The sequence below is a fragment of the Rhinopithecus roxellana genome, chromosome 15, assembly GCF_007565055.1.
Source record: "Rhinopithecus roxellana isolate Shanxi Qingling chromosome 15, ASM756505v1, whole genome shotgun sequence".
Taxonomy (NCBI): domain Eukaryota; kingdom Metazoa; phylum Chordata; class Mammalia; order Primates; family Cercopithecidae; genus Rhinopithecus; species Rhinopithecus roxellana.
In genome coordinates this window covers 13696895-13712833 of record NC_044563.1, presented here as the reverse complement: position 1 = coordinate 13712833, position 15939 = coordinate 13696895, and the positions used below count along the sequence as shown (strand labels likewise).

Genomic DNA, 15939 nt, shown 5'->3' with positions numbered 1-15939 from the left:
TCTACTAAAAATACAAAAAATTAGCCAGGTGCGGTAGTGGGCGCCTGTAGTCCCAGCTACTCGGAAGGCTGAGGCAGGAGAATGGCGTGAACCTGGGAGGCGGAGCTTGCAGTGAGCTGAGATCGTGCCACTGCACTCCAGCCTGGGGGACAGAGCAAGACTCCGTCTAAAAAAAAAAGGCAGGGCTCCCTCCCTCCCCTGCTCCAGGTCGGGGGCTATCTTTTCAGGAGTGACTGGACATCAGCATTTTTCATCCTGCCCCAGCTACCTGTTGTTGAGGTTGAGTTTAGTTCTGGGTGAGTGTATCTGAGATGTGGAGGTGCACTTCTTCCACCCAGTCCCCATTGGTCGGATGGATATCCAACATTGGGCATGGCATTGCTGAGAACACTGGGGCACAGTTCACTCTTACCCCACTTGTGGAATGGGGCTTCCATTCAGAGTGTGGAGGAGGGGAACTGAGGAGACCTGGGGCTGCTGAACTTGTCCTCTAAGCACTCAGCTCCTAAAGTGGGGGTGTCACTCAGAGAGTGGCCTGCTATTGTTCCTGCCAGCAGCAGAGCCTTGGCTCAGAGATTTCTCTTGGGGACAGAAGTGGGTAGTAAGGCCGGGGCATGGTCGCTCATGCCTGTAATCCCAGCACTTTGGGAGGCTGAGGTGGGTAGATCACTTGAGATCAGGAGTTCAAGACCAGCCTGGCCAACACGGTGAAACCTCATCTCTACTAAAAGTACAAAAATTAGCAGGGTGTGGTAGTGCATGCCTGTAATACAAGCTACTGAGGCAGGAGAATCACTTGAACCCAGGAAGCAGAGGTTGTAGTGACCAAGATTGTGGCACTGCACTCCAGCCTCCTGGGTGACAGAGCGAGATCCTGTCTTGAAAAAAAAAAAAAGTAGGTAGTAAGAGAGAACTCCAGATCTTTCCCTAAAGGAACATTTGGAACAGGTTGTAGAGAAGTTTTAAGTTCAAGCCCAAGAGCATTCTCAAAATACTGGAGGTGATGGTGAAAAGCAATACAGGGGAGATTGATGGACTTTGGAGATACAGGTTAAATTGCAGGCTGGCTAGTTTGCTGGAGAGAAACTGGGGAAAGGGAAACTGGAGAATCCTGCTGGAGTCAGAACAAATCTCAGACACTGACCTCCAGGATTGTTTCTTCAAACGAGTCACCAGGTTTGATTGGATCCATTTGTGGAGCAGTTTACACCCCAGAGCTTTGTTGAAAATACAGTAGTAGACAACTCAGCTGGCAATTACTGGAGCCTAACAGCTGAGTGTGTCAGGGAATGAGTCAGTCAAAGAGAGTCCTGCCACAACCCTTGTTAACCCACGGTAACTGTGGGTACCCAAGGCTGTACCCCCTGAGGAGTGACATCCGAGGCTTCACACTCTGGCAGCAAGAAGGAGGAGATAGACTTCACTAAAATAATCCCTCCAGAGCGAGTAGATACAAAGAGATTTGTATCTATCATACATAAGCAACGTCAGCCTCTTGCTTGGTACCTTGGGAGCCCCCAGGAGGAGTGGGGAAGAGCAGACAGAGGATGGGGAAGGCAGAGAGGAGAGTGAGGAGTCTGGGCTCCCTTTTTTTTTTTTTTCCCGTCAACCAAAAAAGGAATGTCAACATTTGTTTGGCACCCCTGTGTTCAGAATATCCTTAGGGCTCTGTATTGGTGACAAAAGGAGTATCAGGCCGTGGTCATTTCCTTGGGAAGATGCCGTATAGGAAGAGAGGGTGGGAAATCACGAGGGCATTAGTCAGCCTCCGGTACTTTGCTGCTCAAGTTTCAGGAGCTGTTTTTCAAGTTTTAAGGTGTTTTCTCCATGCATCATCAGAAACTGGCCATTCAAGTGAAAGACAGGAATGTCAAATTTATATCTTTCATACCAGGCAGAGTTTTCTGGAAGTGTGACATTCACTTCCTGTAAAATAAACCTGTTTTTATAAGGCTTGAGTACTTCCTTGGCTTCACCACAAAGGGGGCGTGGGTCCTTTGTGAATAAGGTCAGCACAGGCAGAGTTGTCTTAGAGGCAGAGCAGTTTACCAAGAAGACTCCAAGGGAGGATCCGGCAAGTTGCATGCTATTTCCTTGAAACCAGAGCATCTTAATTCTGATCCAGATGATTTCTCCCCTTCGAAATAATTACAAACAAGATTAAAACTGTATTCATGAACTATTCCAGCTGGCTTTTGGCTTCCTCTGTTGTATACTCCTGAGCTTCACGCCGCCAACATCTCCGCTTCTGCCCCACACCCAGGCTGGGCTCCCTTGGACCTTTGATTGGCGACATGGAGAGTTAGGGACCCAGAACTGCCTGCAAGTAGCTCATACCCCACCCCCGCCATTGCCCACATTCAGCCTGTCACCAAGTCCTGCCTACTATGTCCCCACAGCTCCTATCAACCTTGCCATCCCCTCTGCATCTGTCCAGAGAAGCAGGGCTGAGATCTAAGTTCTGCCTGTCCTGACACACACACACACACAGCTCTCCCTAGTTGTGACCTCGGGCAAGTCTCTTCACCTCTCTGAGCCTTGGTTTTCTCAACTATGAAATAAAAATAAAGATAGCCCGGGCGTGCTGGCTCACGCCTGTAATCCCAGTACTTTGGGAGGCTGATGTGGGTGGATCACGAGGTCAGGAGTTCGAGACCAGCCTGGCCAGTATGGTGAAATCCCATCTCTACTAAAAATACAAAAAATTAGCTGGGCATGGTGGCAGAAACCTGTAATCCCAGCTACTCGGGAAGCTGAGGCAGGAGACTTGCTTGAACCTGGGAAGCAGAGGTTGCAGTGAGCCGAGATCACACCATTGCACTCCAGCCTGGATGACAGAGTGAGACTCCATCTCAAAAATAAATAAATAAATAAATAAATAAATAGGCCAGGCACGGTGGCTCATGCCTGTAATCCCAACACTTTGGGAGGCTGAGGCAGGCAGATCAGAAGGTCAAGAGATTGAGACCATCATGGTGAAACCCTGTCTCTACTAAAAATACAAAGATTAGCTGGGCGTGCTGGTACGCGCCTGTACTCGGGAGGCTAAGGCAGGAGAATCGCTTGAACTGGGAGGCGGAGATTGCAGTGAGCCGAGATCATGCCACTGAACTCCAGCCTGGCGACAAAACAAGGCTTGTCTTAAAAAATAATAAATAAATAAATAAATAAAGACACTGGTTGGGTGTGGTGGCTCATGCCTGTAATCCCAGTATTTTGGGAGGCTGAGGCAGGAGGATCACTTGAGCCCAGGAGTTTGAGACCAGCCTGAGCAACATGGCAAAACTGTCTCTACAAAAAACCACAAAATTTAGGCCGGTGTGGTGACATGTTCCTGTAGTCCCAGCTACTTGGGGGACAGAGGTGGGAGGATTGCTTAAGCCTGGGAGATCGAGGCTGCATGAACCATGCTTGTGCCACAGCACTCCAGCCTGAGTGACAGAGCAAGACCCTGTCTCAAAATAATAATAGTAATAATAATAAAGATACCTACCATACAAGGCTGTTGTGAGAAATCAGTAAGATTACCCAGGAAGGGTGCTTAGCTCAGGCCTGGCTCATGGCATTTTTTTTTTGAGATGGAGTCTCGCTCTGTCGCCCAGACTGAAGTGCAGTGGTGCGATCTCAGCTCACTGCAAGCTCCGCCTCCCAGGGTCACACCATTCTCCTGCCTCAGCCTCTGGAGTAGCTGGGACTACAGGCGCCTGCCACCAAGCCTGGCCAATTTTTTTTGTATTTTTAGTAGAGACAGGGTTTCACCGTGTTAGCCAGGATGGTCTCAATTTCCTGACCTTGTGATCCGCCCACCTCGGCCTCCCAAAGTGCTGGGATTACAGGTGTGAGCCACCGCGCCTGGCCACATGGCATATGTTAAACACTCTCTAAAAGTCAACCACTATTAGCATCCGTTCAGACTTCATCATTTCTTGGCTGGGCACTCAGGAGAGCCCCCTTGATGCCCTCTCTGTCTCCATTCTTGCCCCCCAATCTGTCCTCTCCAACTGAGCCAGTGTCAAGCCCCTGTTTACATCTTGTCAATGGCACCTGCATCTTCTTTGCCGAGGGTGGGTCTTGGTCCATCTGAGATACTGATTAAAGTGCAGCTTTCTGGGATGTCCCCTCCAAGGATCCCTGCATTTGTCACAATGTCCCAGGCAATCTTGCAGTGCAGTGACACTTGAGATTCACCCCTCTGCAAGCTAGTCTACATTCATTGGTGCAGGATTCAAGGCCCTTCAGATCTAGCCCCTGCCAACCTTTCCAGCCTGATACTCCCTACCTCACACCATACCCTCCACTGACGCCACAGCACATGCACCTCCTTCCTGCCCCACACTATCTTGTACCTCTGCTGTTCCCTGTGCTTCCCTGTCCCCAGACTGGGGAACATGCCTATTAGGGGCCAAATTGTATCTCCCCGACGCCTGCAAATTCATATGTTGAAGCCCTGGCTCCTCAGTACCTCAGAATGTCACTGTATTTGGAGACAGCGCCTTTAAAGAGGTGATTTAACTTAACATGAGGCCAATTAGGGTGGGTTCTGATCCAATCTGATTAATGTTCTTATCAGAAGATGAAATTTGGACACACAGAGGCACCAGAGCAGAAGGAAGGCCTTGTGAAGACACAGGGAAAATGTGGCCATCTTTGAGTTAAGGTAAGAGGCCCCTGAAGAAATCAACTCCGCCAACATCTTGCTTTTGGACTTTCAGCCCCCACAACTGTGAGAAAATAAACTTCTGTTGTTTCCGTGCCCAGGCCATGGTATTTTGTTACAGCAATTAGCTGAGCTGATGCACAGAGAGCACCTCCCTGCAGGGCAGCAGCTGTGCCTGCCCCTCATAGAGAACTCACCATGTGGTTCTGCACCTAGTGCTCTACTCATGTATTTACCTCTCCTGTTAGGTCAAGGCTTTTTGCAAGGTAGGGTTGTGAGTTACCAGCGAGTTATGAAATTGACTTCATGGGTTCAACCAGCATTTTTAATGAAATCATAGAATAGAATAGAAAATAGAGTACAACACATAGAGTAAAGATATGAACTGTCTCATGAAACTGGTATTTCCCTATGTATATGTCACATATGTGCATCGGGCCACAATGTAAAATGCATTTTTTTTTTTTTTTTTTTACTAATACTCATGGCCAAGAAAGATAGAAAGCCAGTGCATAGCCCATGTAACCCTCAAAGGTGATGTCACACCTTCTCATTTCTGTATGTCCAGTGGCTGACCTTGACCTGGCATGCAGTAGGTCTTTGGGGAATATTTGTGGAACCAATGCAATGACCCTTGCCTATATGATCTTCTCTACTTCCCCCTTCATGACCCTAGTTGCAGCACCAAAATCTCTCACCTGGATGACAACAGCCTTCTAACAGGTCCCTGCTTCCATCTTGGCCTCTCTGTAGCCTTCCTTCAGCAGCCAAGAGTCATCTTCTACAGCGTAAGTTGCATCCCATCACTTACCTATTCCAGTGACTTCCTACTGGAGCCCAAGTAAAGTCCTAAGTCTTTACCTGCCCTCCGATGCCTGCTGTGATCTGCTTTTCCCATCCTCTCCAACTTCCTCTCCTTCCCCTGCCCCCTCCCTCATTCCATCTAGCTGCACTGACCTCCTTGGTGGTCTCCAGAGCCAACCAGCCCACGCCTGCCTCAGGGGTCCACACACACTTACTTCTGCTTGGAAGGCCCTTACCCCAAACAAGTCCCTTGTCTTCCTTCTCTCAAGTCTAATGTCACTTCCTCAAAGAGGCCATCCCAAACTGTTCTAGTCAGTAAAATTCTATTTAGGAGGGATATTTCATAACATAGAAGACACTTGTTGATATGGTTTGTCTCTGTGTCACCACCCAAATCTCATGTTCAGTTGTAATCCCCAGTGTTGGGGATGGGGCCTAGTGGGAGGTGATTGGATCATGGGGGTGGATCCTCCTGAATGGTTTATCACCGTCCCTTTGGTGCTGTTCTCATGATAGAGTTCTCACGAGATCTGGTTGTTTGAAAGTGTGTAGCACCTACCTCATTTTTCTTTCTCCTGCTCTGTTTGTATAAGATATGCCAGCTTCCCCTTCACCCTTTCACCATGATTGTAAGTTTCCTGAGGCCTCCCCAGAAGCTGAGCAGGTACTGCCATGCTTTCATGCTTTCCTTCTCTTTCTTTCTTTCTTTCTTTCTTTCTTTCTTTCTTTCTTTCTTTCTTTCTTTCTTTCTTTCTCTCTCTCTCTCTCTCTCTCTTTCTTTCCCTCCCTCCCTCCCTCCTTCTTTCCTTCTTTCTTTCTTTCTTTCTTTCTTTCTTTCTTTCTTTCTTTCTTTCTTTCTTTCTTTCTTTCTTTCTTTCTTTCTTTCTTTCTTTATTTTTGATGGAGTTTTGCTCTTGTTGCCCAGGCTGGAGTTCAATGGCATGATCTCAGCTCGCTGCAACCTCCACCTCCCAGGTTCAGGTAGTTCTTCTGCCTCAGCCTCCCAAGTAGCTAGGATTACAGGCGCCCACCACCACACCCAGCTAATTTTGTATTTTCAGTAAAGATGGAGTTTCTCCATCTTAGCCAGGATGGTCTCGATCTCCTGACCTTGTAATCCACCCGTCTTGGCTTCCCAAAGTACTGGGATTACAGGCGTGAGCCACCATGCCTGGTGGAGACCAAAGTTTTTATTATGCAGATGAAGCCTCCAGGTAGCAGTCTTCAGAGAACATAGATTGTAAGTTTTGCCTGTCAGACTGTTTTTCTCCTGGATCAGGAAAAAGACCTGGAAAAGGAAGGGGATTCTCTTTAGAATGTAGATTTCCCTCATGACAGGACTATTTCAATATATGGCAAAGAAACATAATTTGGAGCAAAATACTTTGATTTCTTTCAGGGCATGCTATCTGTCATATGATGCTATACTAGAGTCAGGCTGGAATTTGGTATCCTGTTTCTACAAAGAGTCTGCTTTATCAGTCTTAAGATCTGTTTTTACTGGTGAGTTGTGGCTGAATTCCAAAAGGGAGAAGGGAATAATGAGGCATATCTGACTGTCACTTCCCATCAAGGTCTGAACTAGTCGTTCAGGTTAACTTTGGAATGCCCTTCGCTGAGAGGAGAGGTACATTCAGATGGTTGGGAGGCTTAGATTTTTTTTTTTTTTTTTTTTTTTTTTTTTTTTTTTTTTTTTTTTTTTTTTTGAGCCGGAGTCTCTCTCTGTCGCCCAGGCTGGAGTGCAGTGGCCGGATCTCAGCTCACTGCAAGCTCCACCTCCCGGGTTTACACCATTCTCCTGCCTCAGCCTCCCGAGTAGCTGGGACTACAGGCGCCCGCCACCTCGCCCGGCTAGGTTTTTGTATTTTTTTTTAGTAGAGACGGGGTTTCACCGTGTTAGCCAGAATGGTCTCGATCTCCTGAACTTGTGATCCGCCCATCTCGGCCTCCCAAAGTGCTGGGATTACAGGCTTAGATTTTTATTTTTGGTTTACATTACTCGATGTGGAAGTGTTGAAATGTGGGGCCGTTAAGAGATGATAGGTTCTGCCCTATGGATGGATTAATCCATTTAAAAATTAATGGATTAACAACTTAATGAATTAGTGGATTATCACATGAGTGGGATTGGTTAAGAAGAGTCAGCCGGGCACAGTGGCTCACACCTGTAATTCCAATATTTTGGGAGGCTGAGGCGAGTGGATCACCTGAGATCAGGAATTTGAGACCAGCCTGGCCAACATGGCAAAACCCAGGCATGGTGGCAGGCGCCTGTAATCCCAGCTACTCAGGAGGCTGAGGCATGAGAATCACTTGAACCCAGGAGGCAGAGGTTGCAGTGAGCCAAGATCACACCATCGTACTCCAGCCTGAGGGACAGAGTGAGACTCTGTCTCGAAAAACAAAAGAAGAGGCAGAGAGACGTGAGCTAGACACTCAGCCCTCTGGCCATGTGATAGCCTGCATCACCTCAGGACTCTGCAGAGAGTTCTCATCAGCAAGAGGGCTCTCACCAGTTGTGCTCTCTCAACTTTGGACTTCCCAGCATCCAGAACTGTAAGAAATAAATTTTATTTATTATATTCAGTTTCAGGTATTCTGTTATAAGCAATAGCAAAAAGATTGTTATAAGCAACTGAAAACAGATTAAGACAGTGCTCAAGGTAAAATACCAATACACAACATACAATTTTTTTTTTTTTTGAGACAGAGCGCTCTGTCACCCAGGCTGGAGTGCAGTGGCACGATCTTGGCTCACTGCAAGCTCCACCTCCCGGGTTCACACCATTCTCCTGCCTCAGCCTCCCGAGTAGCTGGGACTACAGGCACCCGCCACCACGCCCAGCTAATTTTTTGTGTTTTTAGTAGAGACGGGGTTTCACCATGTTAGCCAGGATGGTCTCAATCTCCTGACCCCATGATCTGCCCTCCTCAGCTGCCCAAAGTGCTGGGATTACAGGCATGAGCGCCGCACCCGGCCACAACACACAAATTTTGTATACAGTGTGATTACAATTGTGTTTCAGTTTCCTCATCTGTAAGTGGGAATAGAAATAGTAGTCTGGAAGCGGTGGCTCACGTCTGTAATCCTAGTGCTTTGGGAGACTGAGGCTGGCAGATTGCCTGAGCTCAAGAGTTCAAGACAAGCCTGGGCAACGTGGTGAACCCCGTCTCTACTAAAATACAGACAATTAGCCTGGTGTGATGCCGCACACCTGTCATGCCAGCCACTCGGGAGGCTGAGGCAGAATTGCTTGAACCCAGGAGACAGAGGTTGCAATGAGCCTAGATCACGCCACTGCACTCCAGCCTGGGCGACAGAGTAAGACTCCATCTCCAAAAACACAGAAATAGTACCTACACTTCTTAGAATAGTGATGAAGTTTAAATGAATTACTGTTCATAATACAAACATTAGCCGGGTGTGATGATACGTGCCTGTAGCCCCAGCTACTCAGGAGGCTGAGGCAGGAGAATTGCTTGAACCTGGGAGGTGGAGGTTGCAGTGAGTCAAGATCAAGCCATTGTACTCCAGCCTGCATGACAGAGTGAGACTCCATCTGAACAAAATAATTACTGTTCAGAGACACAGTTCATACTGCACAAGCCTTGGTTGAATAAAATAAATTCTGTCTTCTAAATAGCGCATGAATGGGTGCCCCTCCTCTTCCCTGGTCCAAGTCACCATTATCTCTCTACCCTATTCCTTCTTTGGCCTAATGGATTTCCTTGCATCCACCATTATGCTCCTCCAGTGCCTCCTACCTACTCAAGCTCAGGTGACCTTTTCAAAATGCAAATATGATGCACATGCTTAACACCCTTCAATGGCTCCCTATTGCACAGTCCACACGCCTTAATAGGACTGACAAGGCCTGAATGATTTGGCCCCTACCCACCTGTCCAGCCTCATCTTTACTATTGCCACTGAACTTCACACATGACCTCACTTTGACTTCACATATTACTGAGGTACCCTGGGGAGTTGCTTCCTGGTAGTCTGTAAGAGCCAGAATAATCAAAACCGTGTTTCCCTTGACCATAAGTGGAAATTGCACCCCATAGAGCAGATTGCCCCAGATTGCACACTTGGTTCTGTAGCCACCTGCTATGCCAGTCAACTTCCTGATTCTGTCAGAAATGTTTGAACCAGAGTGACTCCATCTTGAATAGAGTCTGGGTAAAATGAAGATGAGACCTTCAGAGCTGCATTCCCAGGGGAGCAGGTATTCTTAGTCACAGGATAAGATAGGAGATCAGCAGGCTGACATCACAAGATATAGGTCACAGAGACCCTGTTGATAAAACAAGATGTGGGGGGAAAAAAGCCCCAAACCCAGTATCAAGCTGGCAATGAAAGCAAACTCTAATTGTCCTCACTGCTGAAAATACGATAAATATAATGCATTAGAATGCTAAAAGACACTCCCACCAGTGCTATTACAGTTTACAAGTGCCATGTCAATGTTTGGAAGTTACACTATATGGTCTAAAAGGGGGAGGATCCCTCAGTCCTAGAAATCTCCACCCCTTTCCCAGTGTGAACTCCAAAGTATCCAAGACAGGTGTCAGCCAATTTAGATGGTTTTATTTTGCCAAGGTTAAGGATGCACCCATGACACAGCCTCAGGAGGTCCTGTCAACATGTGCTCAAGTTGTTCAGGATACAACTTGCTTTTATACCTTTTAGACATAATACATGTCAATACATGTAAGAGGCTGGGTGCAGTGGCTCATGCCTGTAATCCCAGCACTTTGGGAGGCCAAGGCAGGCAGATCACCTGAGGTCAGGAGTTCAAGACCAGCCTGGCCAACATGGTGAAACTCTGTCTCTACTAAAAATATAAAACTCTGTTTCTGCTAAAAATATAAAATATTAACTCTGTCTCTACTAAAAATACAAAAATTAGCTGGGCACAGTGGTGCATGTCTGTAATCCCAACTACTTGGGAGGCTGAGGCATGAGGATCACTTGAACCTTGGAGGCAGTGGTTGCAGTGAGCTGAGATTGTGCCACTGTACACCAGCCTGGGTGACAGAAAGAGATTCCATCTCAAAAAAAAAAAAAAAAAAACATGTAAGGTGTATATTCAGGTATTCTGTTATAAGCAACAGAAAGGTGGGAAAACTTGAAGTGGGAGAATTTGAAGTGACCTGGAAAAAGGTAGGACAACTTGAAGTGAGGGCTTCCAGATTATGGGTAGATTTACAAATTTTCTGATTGGCAATTGGTTGAAAGAGTTAAGTTATTATCTAAAGACCTGGCATCAACAGAAAGAAATGTATGGGTTATCACAATAAGGGGTTGTGGAGACCAGAGTTTTATGATGCATATGAAGCCTCCAGGTAGCAGGCTTCAGAGAAAATAGACTGCAGATGTTTCTTATCAGACTTAAGGTCTGTGTTGATGTTAATGCTGGTTGGTTTTTCCTGAATTCCAAAAGGGAAGAGGGTATAATGAGGTATGTCCAACCCCCAATTCTTATCATGGCCTAGTTTTTCAGGTTAACTTTGGAATGCCCTCGGCTGACAGGAGGGGTCGATTTAGATGGTTGGGAGGGGCCTTAGAATTTTATTTTTAGTTTACACCAGAAAACCAATAAATAATCCACCCCTTGTTTAGCATATAATTAAGAAATCACCATAGGTATACTAAGTCAAGCAGCCCATGCCACTGCTCTACTTATAGAGTAGCTACCCTTTTATTCCTTTACTTTATTAATAAACTTGTTTTTAGGCCAGGTGCAGTGGCTCACACCTGTAATCCCATTGGGAGGCCAAGGTGTGTGGATCACCTGAGGTCAGGAGTTTGAGACCAGCCTGGTCAACACGGTGAAACCCCGTTACTAAAAATACAAAAATTAGCCAGGTGTGGTGGTGGACACCTGTTATCCCAGCTACTCAGTAAGCTGAGGCAGGAGAACTGCTTGAAACTGGGAGGCGGAGCTTGCAGTGAGCTAAGATCATGCCACTGCACTCCAGTCTGGGCAACAGAGTGAGACCCCATCTCTAAAATAAAATAAAATAAAAATAAAACAAACTTGCTTTTACTTTCCTCTATTGGCTTGCTCTTAAATTTCTTCCTGCATGAGGCCAAAAACCCATGTGGCCTCCTAGGCCAAGCCCCAAGTTTGGGGTTTGCCTTGTGACAATTCCTTCATTCAGGAAGGATTTATTGCACTGTGGGCACACAGAGCTAAATCAGACCCAGCCTTGCTTCCTCTGGGCAAGGCTGTCTTTTTGTTTGTTTGTTTGTTTGTTTTGTTTGTTTCTGAGATGGAGTCTCGCTCTGTCGCCCAGGCTGGAGTGCAGTGGCACAATCTTGGCTCACTGCAAGCTCCGCCTCCTGGGTTCACGCCATTTTCCTGCCTCAGCCTCCCAAGTAGCTGGGACTACAGGCACCTGCCACCACGCCGGGCTAATTTTTTGTATTTTTAGTAGAGATTGGGTTTAGTTGTGTTAGCCAGGATGGTCTCAATCTCCTGACCTTGTGATCCGCCCACCTCAGCCTCCCAAAGTGCTGGGATTACAGGCGTGAGCCACTGTGCCCGGCCTGGGCCAGGCTGTCTTCTAAGTGCTTTACCTGAATTAACTAATTTCCTGCCAGATAGGTACTGTTTTTCTTTTTTTTAGATGAAGTCTCACTTTGTCATCAGACTGGAGTGCAGTGGGTCGATCTCAGCTCACTGCAACCTCTGCCTCCCAGGTTCTGCTGGCTTAGCCTCCTCGGGAGGCTGGGACTACAGGTGCGTGCCACCATGCCTAGCTAATTTTTGTATTTTTTTTTAGTAGAGACGGTGTTTTGCTATGTTGGCCAGAATAGTCTTGATCTCTTAACCTCGTGATCCACCCACCTTGGCTTCCCAAAGTGCTGAGATTACAGGCGTGAGCCACTGCACCCAGCCCAGATATTGTTGGTTCCATTTTACTAGTAGGGAAAGTGAAGCACAGGGAGGTTAATTACCTTGCTCAAGGCTTTGTAGCTTGGCTCCAGAGCTGTGGTAAGGTTAACAAGCCTGAGTGCTATAAAGGCCTTCATGGGCTTCAGAGGTAGAAACAATCATATTTAATTAGTGGGAGTCCAACAAGTATTCCTAATAAATAATTTATATGTGCCTCACAGTTTCCAGGGTGGTTTTATGTGGATTCTTTCATTTTACTAGATGAGGCATATTAATGGAAAAACCAAACTCTGTAAAACATTTTAAAGAGGTTTATTCTCTGCCAATATGGGTGAATATAGCCTGGGGAACAGTCTCAAGATGTTCTGAGGAAGTGTGCCCAAGGTGGTTGGGTTACAGTTTGGTTTTATATGTTTTAAGGAGTTAGGAGTTATAAGCAAAGACAATAAATCAATACATGGAAGGGATACCTTGGTTTGTGAGAAAACATTTTAAATGGTTCATTTTCAAGGCATAATAAATCTAAGCTCTGAGAGCCAGCCTGCGAATGTAACAAACTGCATGGCTCATTCACCAAAAAGGTCATAATAAGCAAACAGAATGTAGAGGATGGGTCAGCCCATAAAAGGGAAGAAAATTTTGGGAAATTGAAACTTAAGCAGGGAAGGTCACCAATGTATAACCTTACAAGGGGGATGATGAAACTTAGACAATGTCTGGGATGATTGTAACCCCATAGTACTCAACCAATGAGGAACTGGGGAAGGGAAGTGGGTACTAGGAGATAAATTACCTGCTCTAGCTGCCCCAGGTATGCCTGCCTATCAGACACCCGATCTTGCAAGATGGCTATTAAATGTCTCACTTTCACTGTTCTTCATGCCTCTGAGTCCATTCTTCAGGTTTGGACAGGTGAACTTGCTTCTCACAAATCTGGGGGCTCATCCGGGATCTCTGTGCCTGTGTGGAGTGGGACTCTGGGAGAGAGGGGAGATGCATCCACCTGATTTAGGTGGCCCACTCTTTCTGGGCATCTGGCTCCCCACAGAGGCCCTAGACAAACCTGAGACTGTTATTCAGGAGGCAGTAGAGGTAACATAGGGAGAAAAGCAGGCAGCATGGCAACCAGGCAACCTCGTACATGACCCAAGACCAGAAAACTGGAGAGCCAAGGACAGAAAATTGGATTATAAGTACTGCGTTGGTGGTTGGGCACTTTTGGAGGTCGAGTGTGTTTGAGAAGTATCTTCGATACGAAGTGAGTGTGGAGTCCCAATCCATGGTCCCCTTCTCCTGCAAGGGAAACAGCTGGAGACAGATGAAGCAATTCTTGGGGTATGCAAGAAACTTCCAGTGGGGGGGTTGAGTAAACAGAGAAAAGCTCCAACACAGAGACTGACCAAAAGTGGGAAATAGGAATTCTAGGCCTAGGGGAAAAAGGAAAGAGGGAGCCAAAGAAACTTCCCCTGACATTCCCCCAGATAGTCCTTTGCAGAGAATGTTGTAGGTTTGGAGTAATAACGCTCGAACCAGGGACAGGGAAAAGCAAAAGATGATAAAGTATTGTTCTTTTATCTGGCCCAAAGACCCTATTTGCCACAGGTGGTGGCAAACACCTGTGGTCCCAGCTACTTGGGAGGCTGAGGCAGGAGAATCTCTCGAACCCAGGAGGCAGAGGTTGCAGTGAGCCGAGATCACGCCATTGCACTCCAGCCTGGAAGACAAAGCAAGACCCCGTCTCAAAAAAAAAAAGAAGAAGAAGAAAGAAGAAGAAGAAGAAGAAGAAGAAGAAGAAGAAGAAGAAGAAGAAGAAGAAGAAGAAGAAGAAGAAGAAGAAGAAGAAGAAGAAGGAGGAGGAGGAGGAGGAGGAGGAAGAGGAGGAGGAGGAAGAAGAAGAAGAGGAGGAGGAGGAAGAAGAGGAGGAAGGGTACAATAAAAGTTGTTTGTTTTGAGACAGGGTCTCACTCTGTCATTCCCCGGGGGGGAGTGCCATGCTGCACTCATAGCTCACTATAACCTCGAACTTCCAGGCTCAAGCAGTCCTCCCACCTTGGCCTCCCAAGTAGCTTGGACTACAGGTGTGACACCACATTGTGGGACACCACCCCCAATATTTCAATGTAGGTTCTTTCTATTTTCCATAAGTGTCAGCTGGCTGAGAAATAAAGAGAGACAGTAAAAAGAGAGGAATTTTACAACTGGGCTGCTGGGAGTAACATCACATATCGGTAGGACCATGATGCCCACCTGAATCTCAGACCAGCAAGTTTTTATTAAGGGTTTCAAAAGGGGAGGGGGTGTAAGAACAGGGAGTAGGTACAAAGATCACATGCTTCAAAGGGCAAAAAGCAGAACTACTAATAAGGGTCTAACAAAGATCACAGCAAAGAGCAAAAACAGAACCACTGATAAGGGTCTATGTTCAGTGGTGCACGTATTGTCTTGATAAACATCTTAAACAAAAGAAAACAGGGTTTGAGAGCAGAGAACCAGTCTGACCACAAATTTACCAGGGCGGAGTTTTTCCCCACCCCAGTAAGCCTGAGGGCACTGCAGGAGATGAGGGTATATCTCCATCCTTATCTCAACCGCATAAGACAGACATTCCCAGACCAGCCGTTTATAGACCTCCCCCCAGGAATGCATTCCTTTCCCAGGGTATATTAATATTCCTTGCTAGGAAAATAATTTAGCCATCTCTCTCCTACTTGCACGTCCGTTTATAGGCTCTCTGTAAGAAGAAAAATATGGCTGTTTTTGCCCAACCCCACAGGCAGTCAGACCTTATGGTTGTCTTCCCTTGTTTCCTAAAAATCACGGTTATTCTGTTCTTTTTCAAGGTGCACTGATTTCATGTTGTTCAAACACACGTTTTACAATCAATTTGTACAGTTATCACAGTGGTCCTGATGTACATCCTCAGTTTACGAAGATAACAGGATTAAGAGATTAAAGTAAAGACAGGCATAAGAAATTATAAAAGTATTATTTTGGAACTGATAAATATCCATGAAATCTTCACAATTTATGTTCCTCTGCCGCGGCTCCAGCTGGTCCCTCCGTTCGGCGTCCCTGACTTCCCGCAACACCACCACACCCAACTAATTTTTTATTTTTTATTTTTTTTGGTTAGAGACGGGGGTCTCAATATGTTGTCAGGAGTGGTTTCAAACTCCTGGGCTCAAGTAATCCTCCCACCTCAGCCAAATTGCTGGGATTACAGGCATGAGCCACCGCTCCCAGCTTACAATAAAAGCATTTGCCTCATGCCATTGCGAGGATTAAATAACAATGCACTTGTGCTTAGCACAGTGCCTGACATAGAGCAAGTACTCAGAAAACAAGTTAAATGATATGCCAAGCAAGGTGTCAGAGCCCTGGGATGGGGAAATGTTTGACTTGTGGGTTGGTAAGATGGATTTACCAACAACAGTATAGGTTTGAAAAGGAAAGGTTTTTTTGTTTGTTTGTTTGTTTTGTTTTGTTTTTGAGACGGAGTTTCACTCTTGTTGCCTAGGCTGCAGTGCAATGGTGCCATCTTGCCTCACTGTAACCTCTGCCTCCCGGGTTCAAGTG

At 46.4% G+C, this 15939-nt stretch overlaps 1 protein-coding gene across 1 annotated transcript; it reads right to left on the bottom strand.

The window, feature by feature from the left end:
- Nucleotides 1-1761: 1761 nt before the first annotated feature.
- Nucleotides 1762-2109, bottom strand: LOC104664775 (glutaredoxin-like protein C5orf63 homolog). Its single transcript, XM_030917406.1, has one exon. The coding sequence runs from the start codon at nt 2107-2109 to the stop codon at nt 1762-1764; it is 348 nt and encodes a 115-aa protein (XP_030773266.1).
- Nucleotides 2110-15939: the final 13830 nt, after the last annotated feature.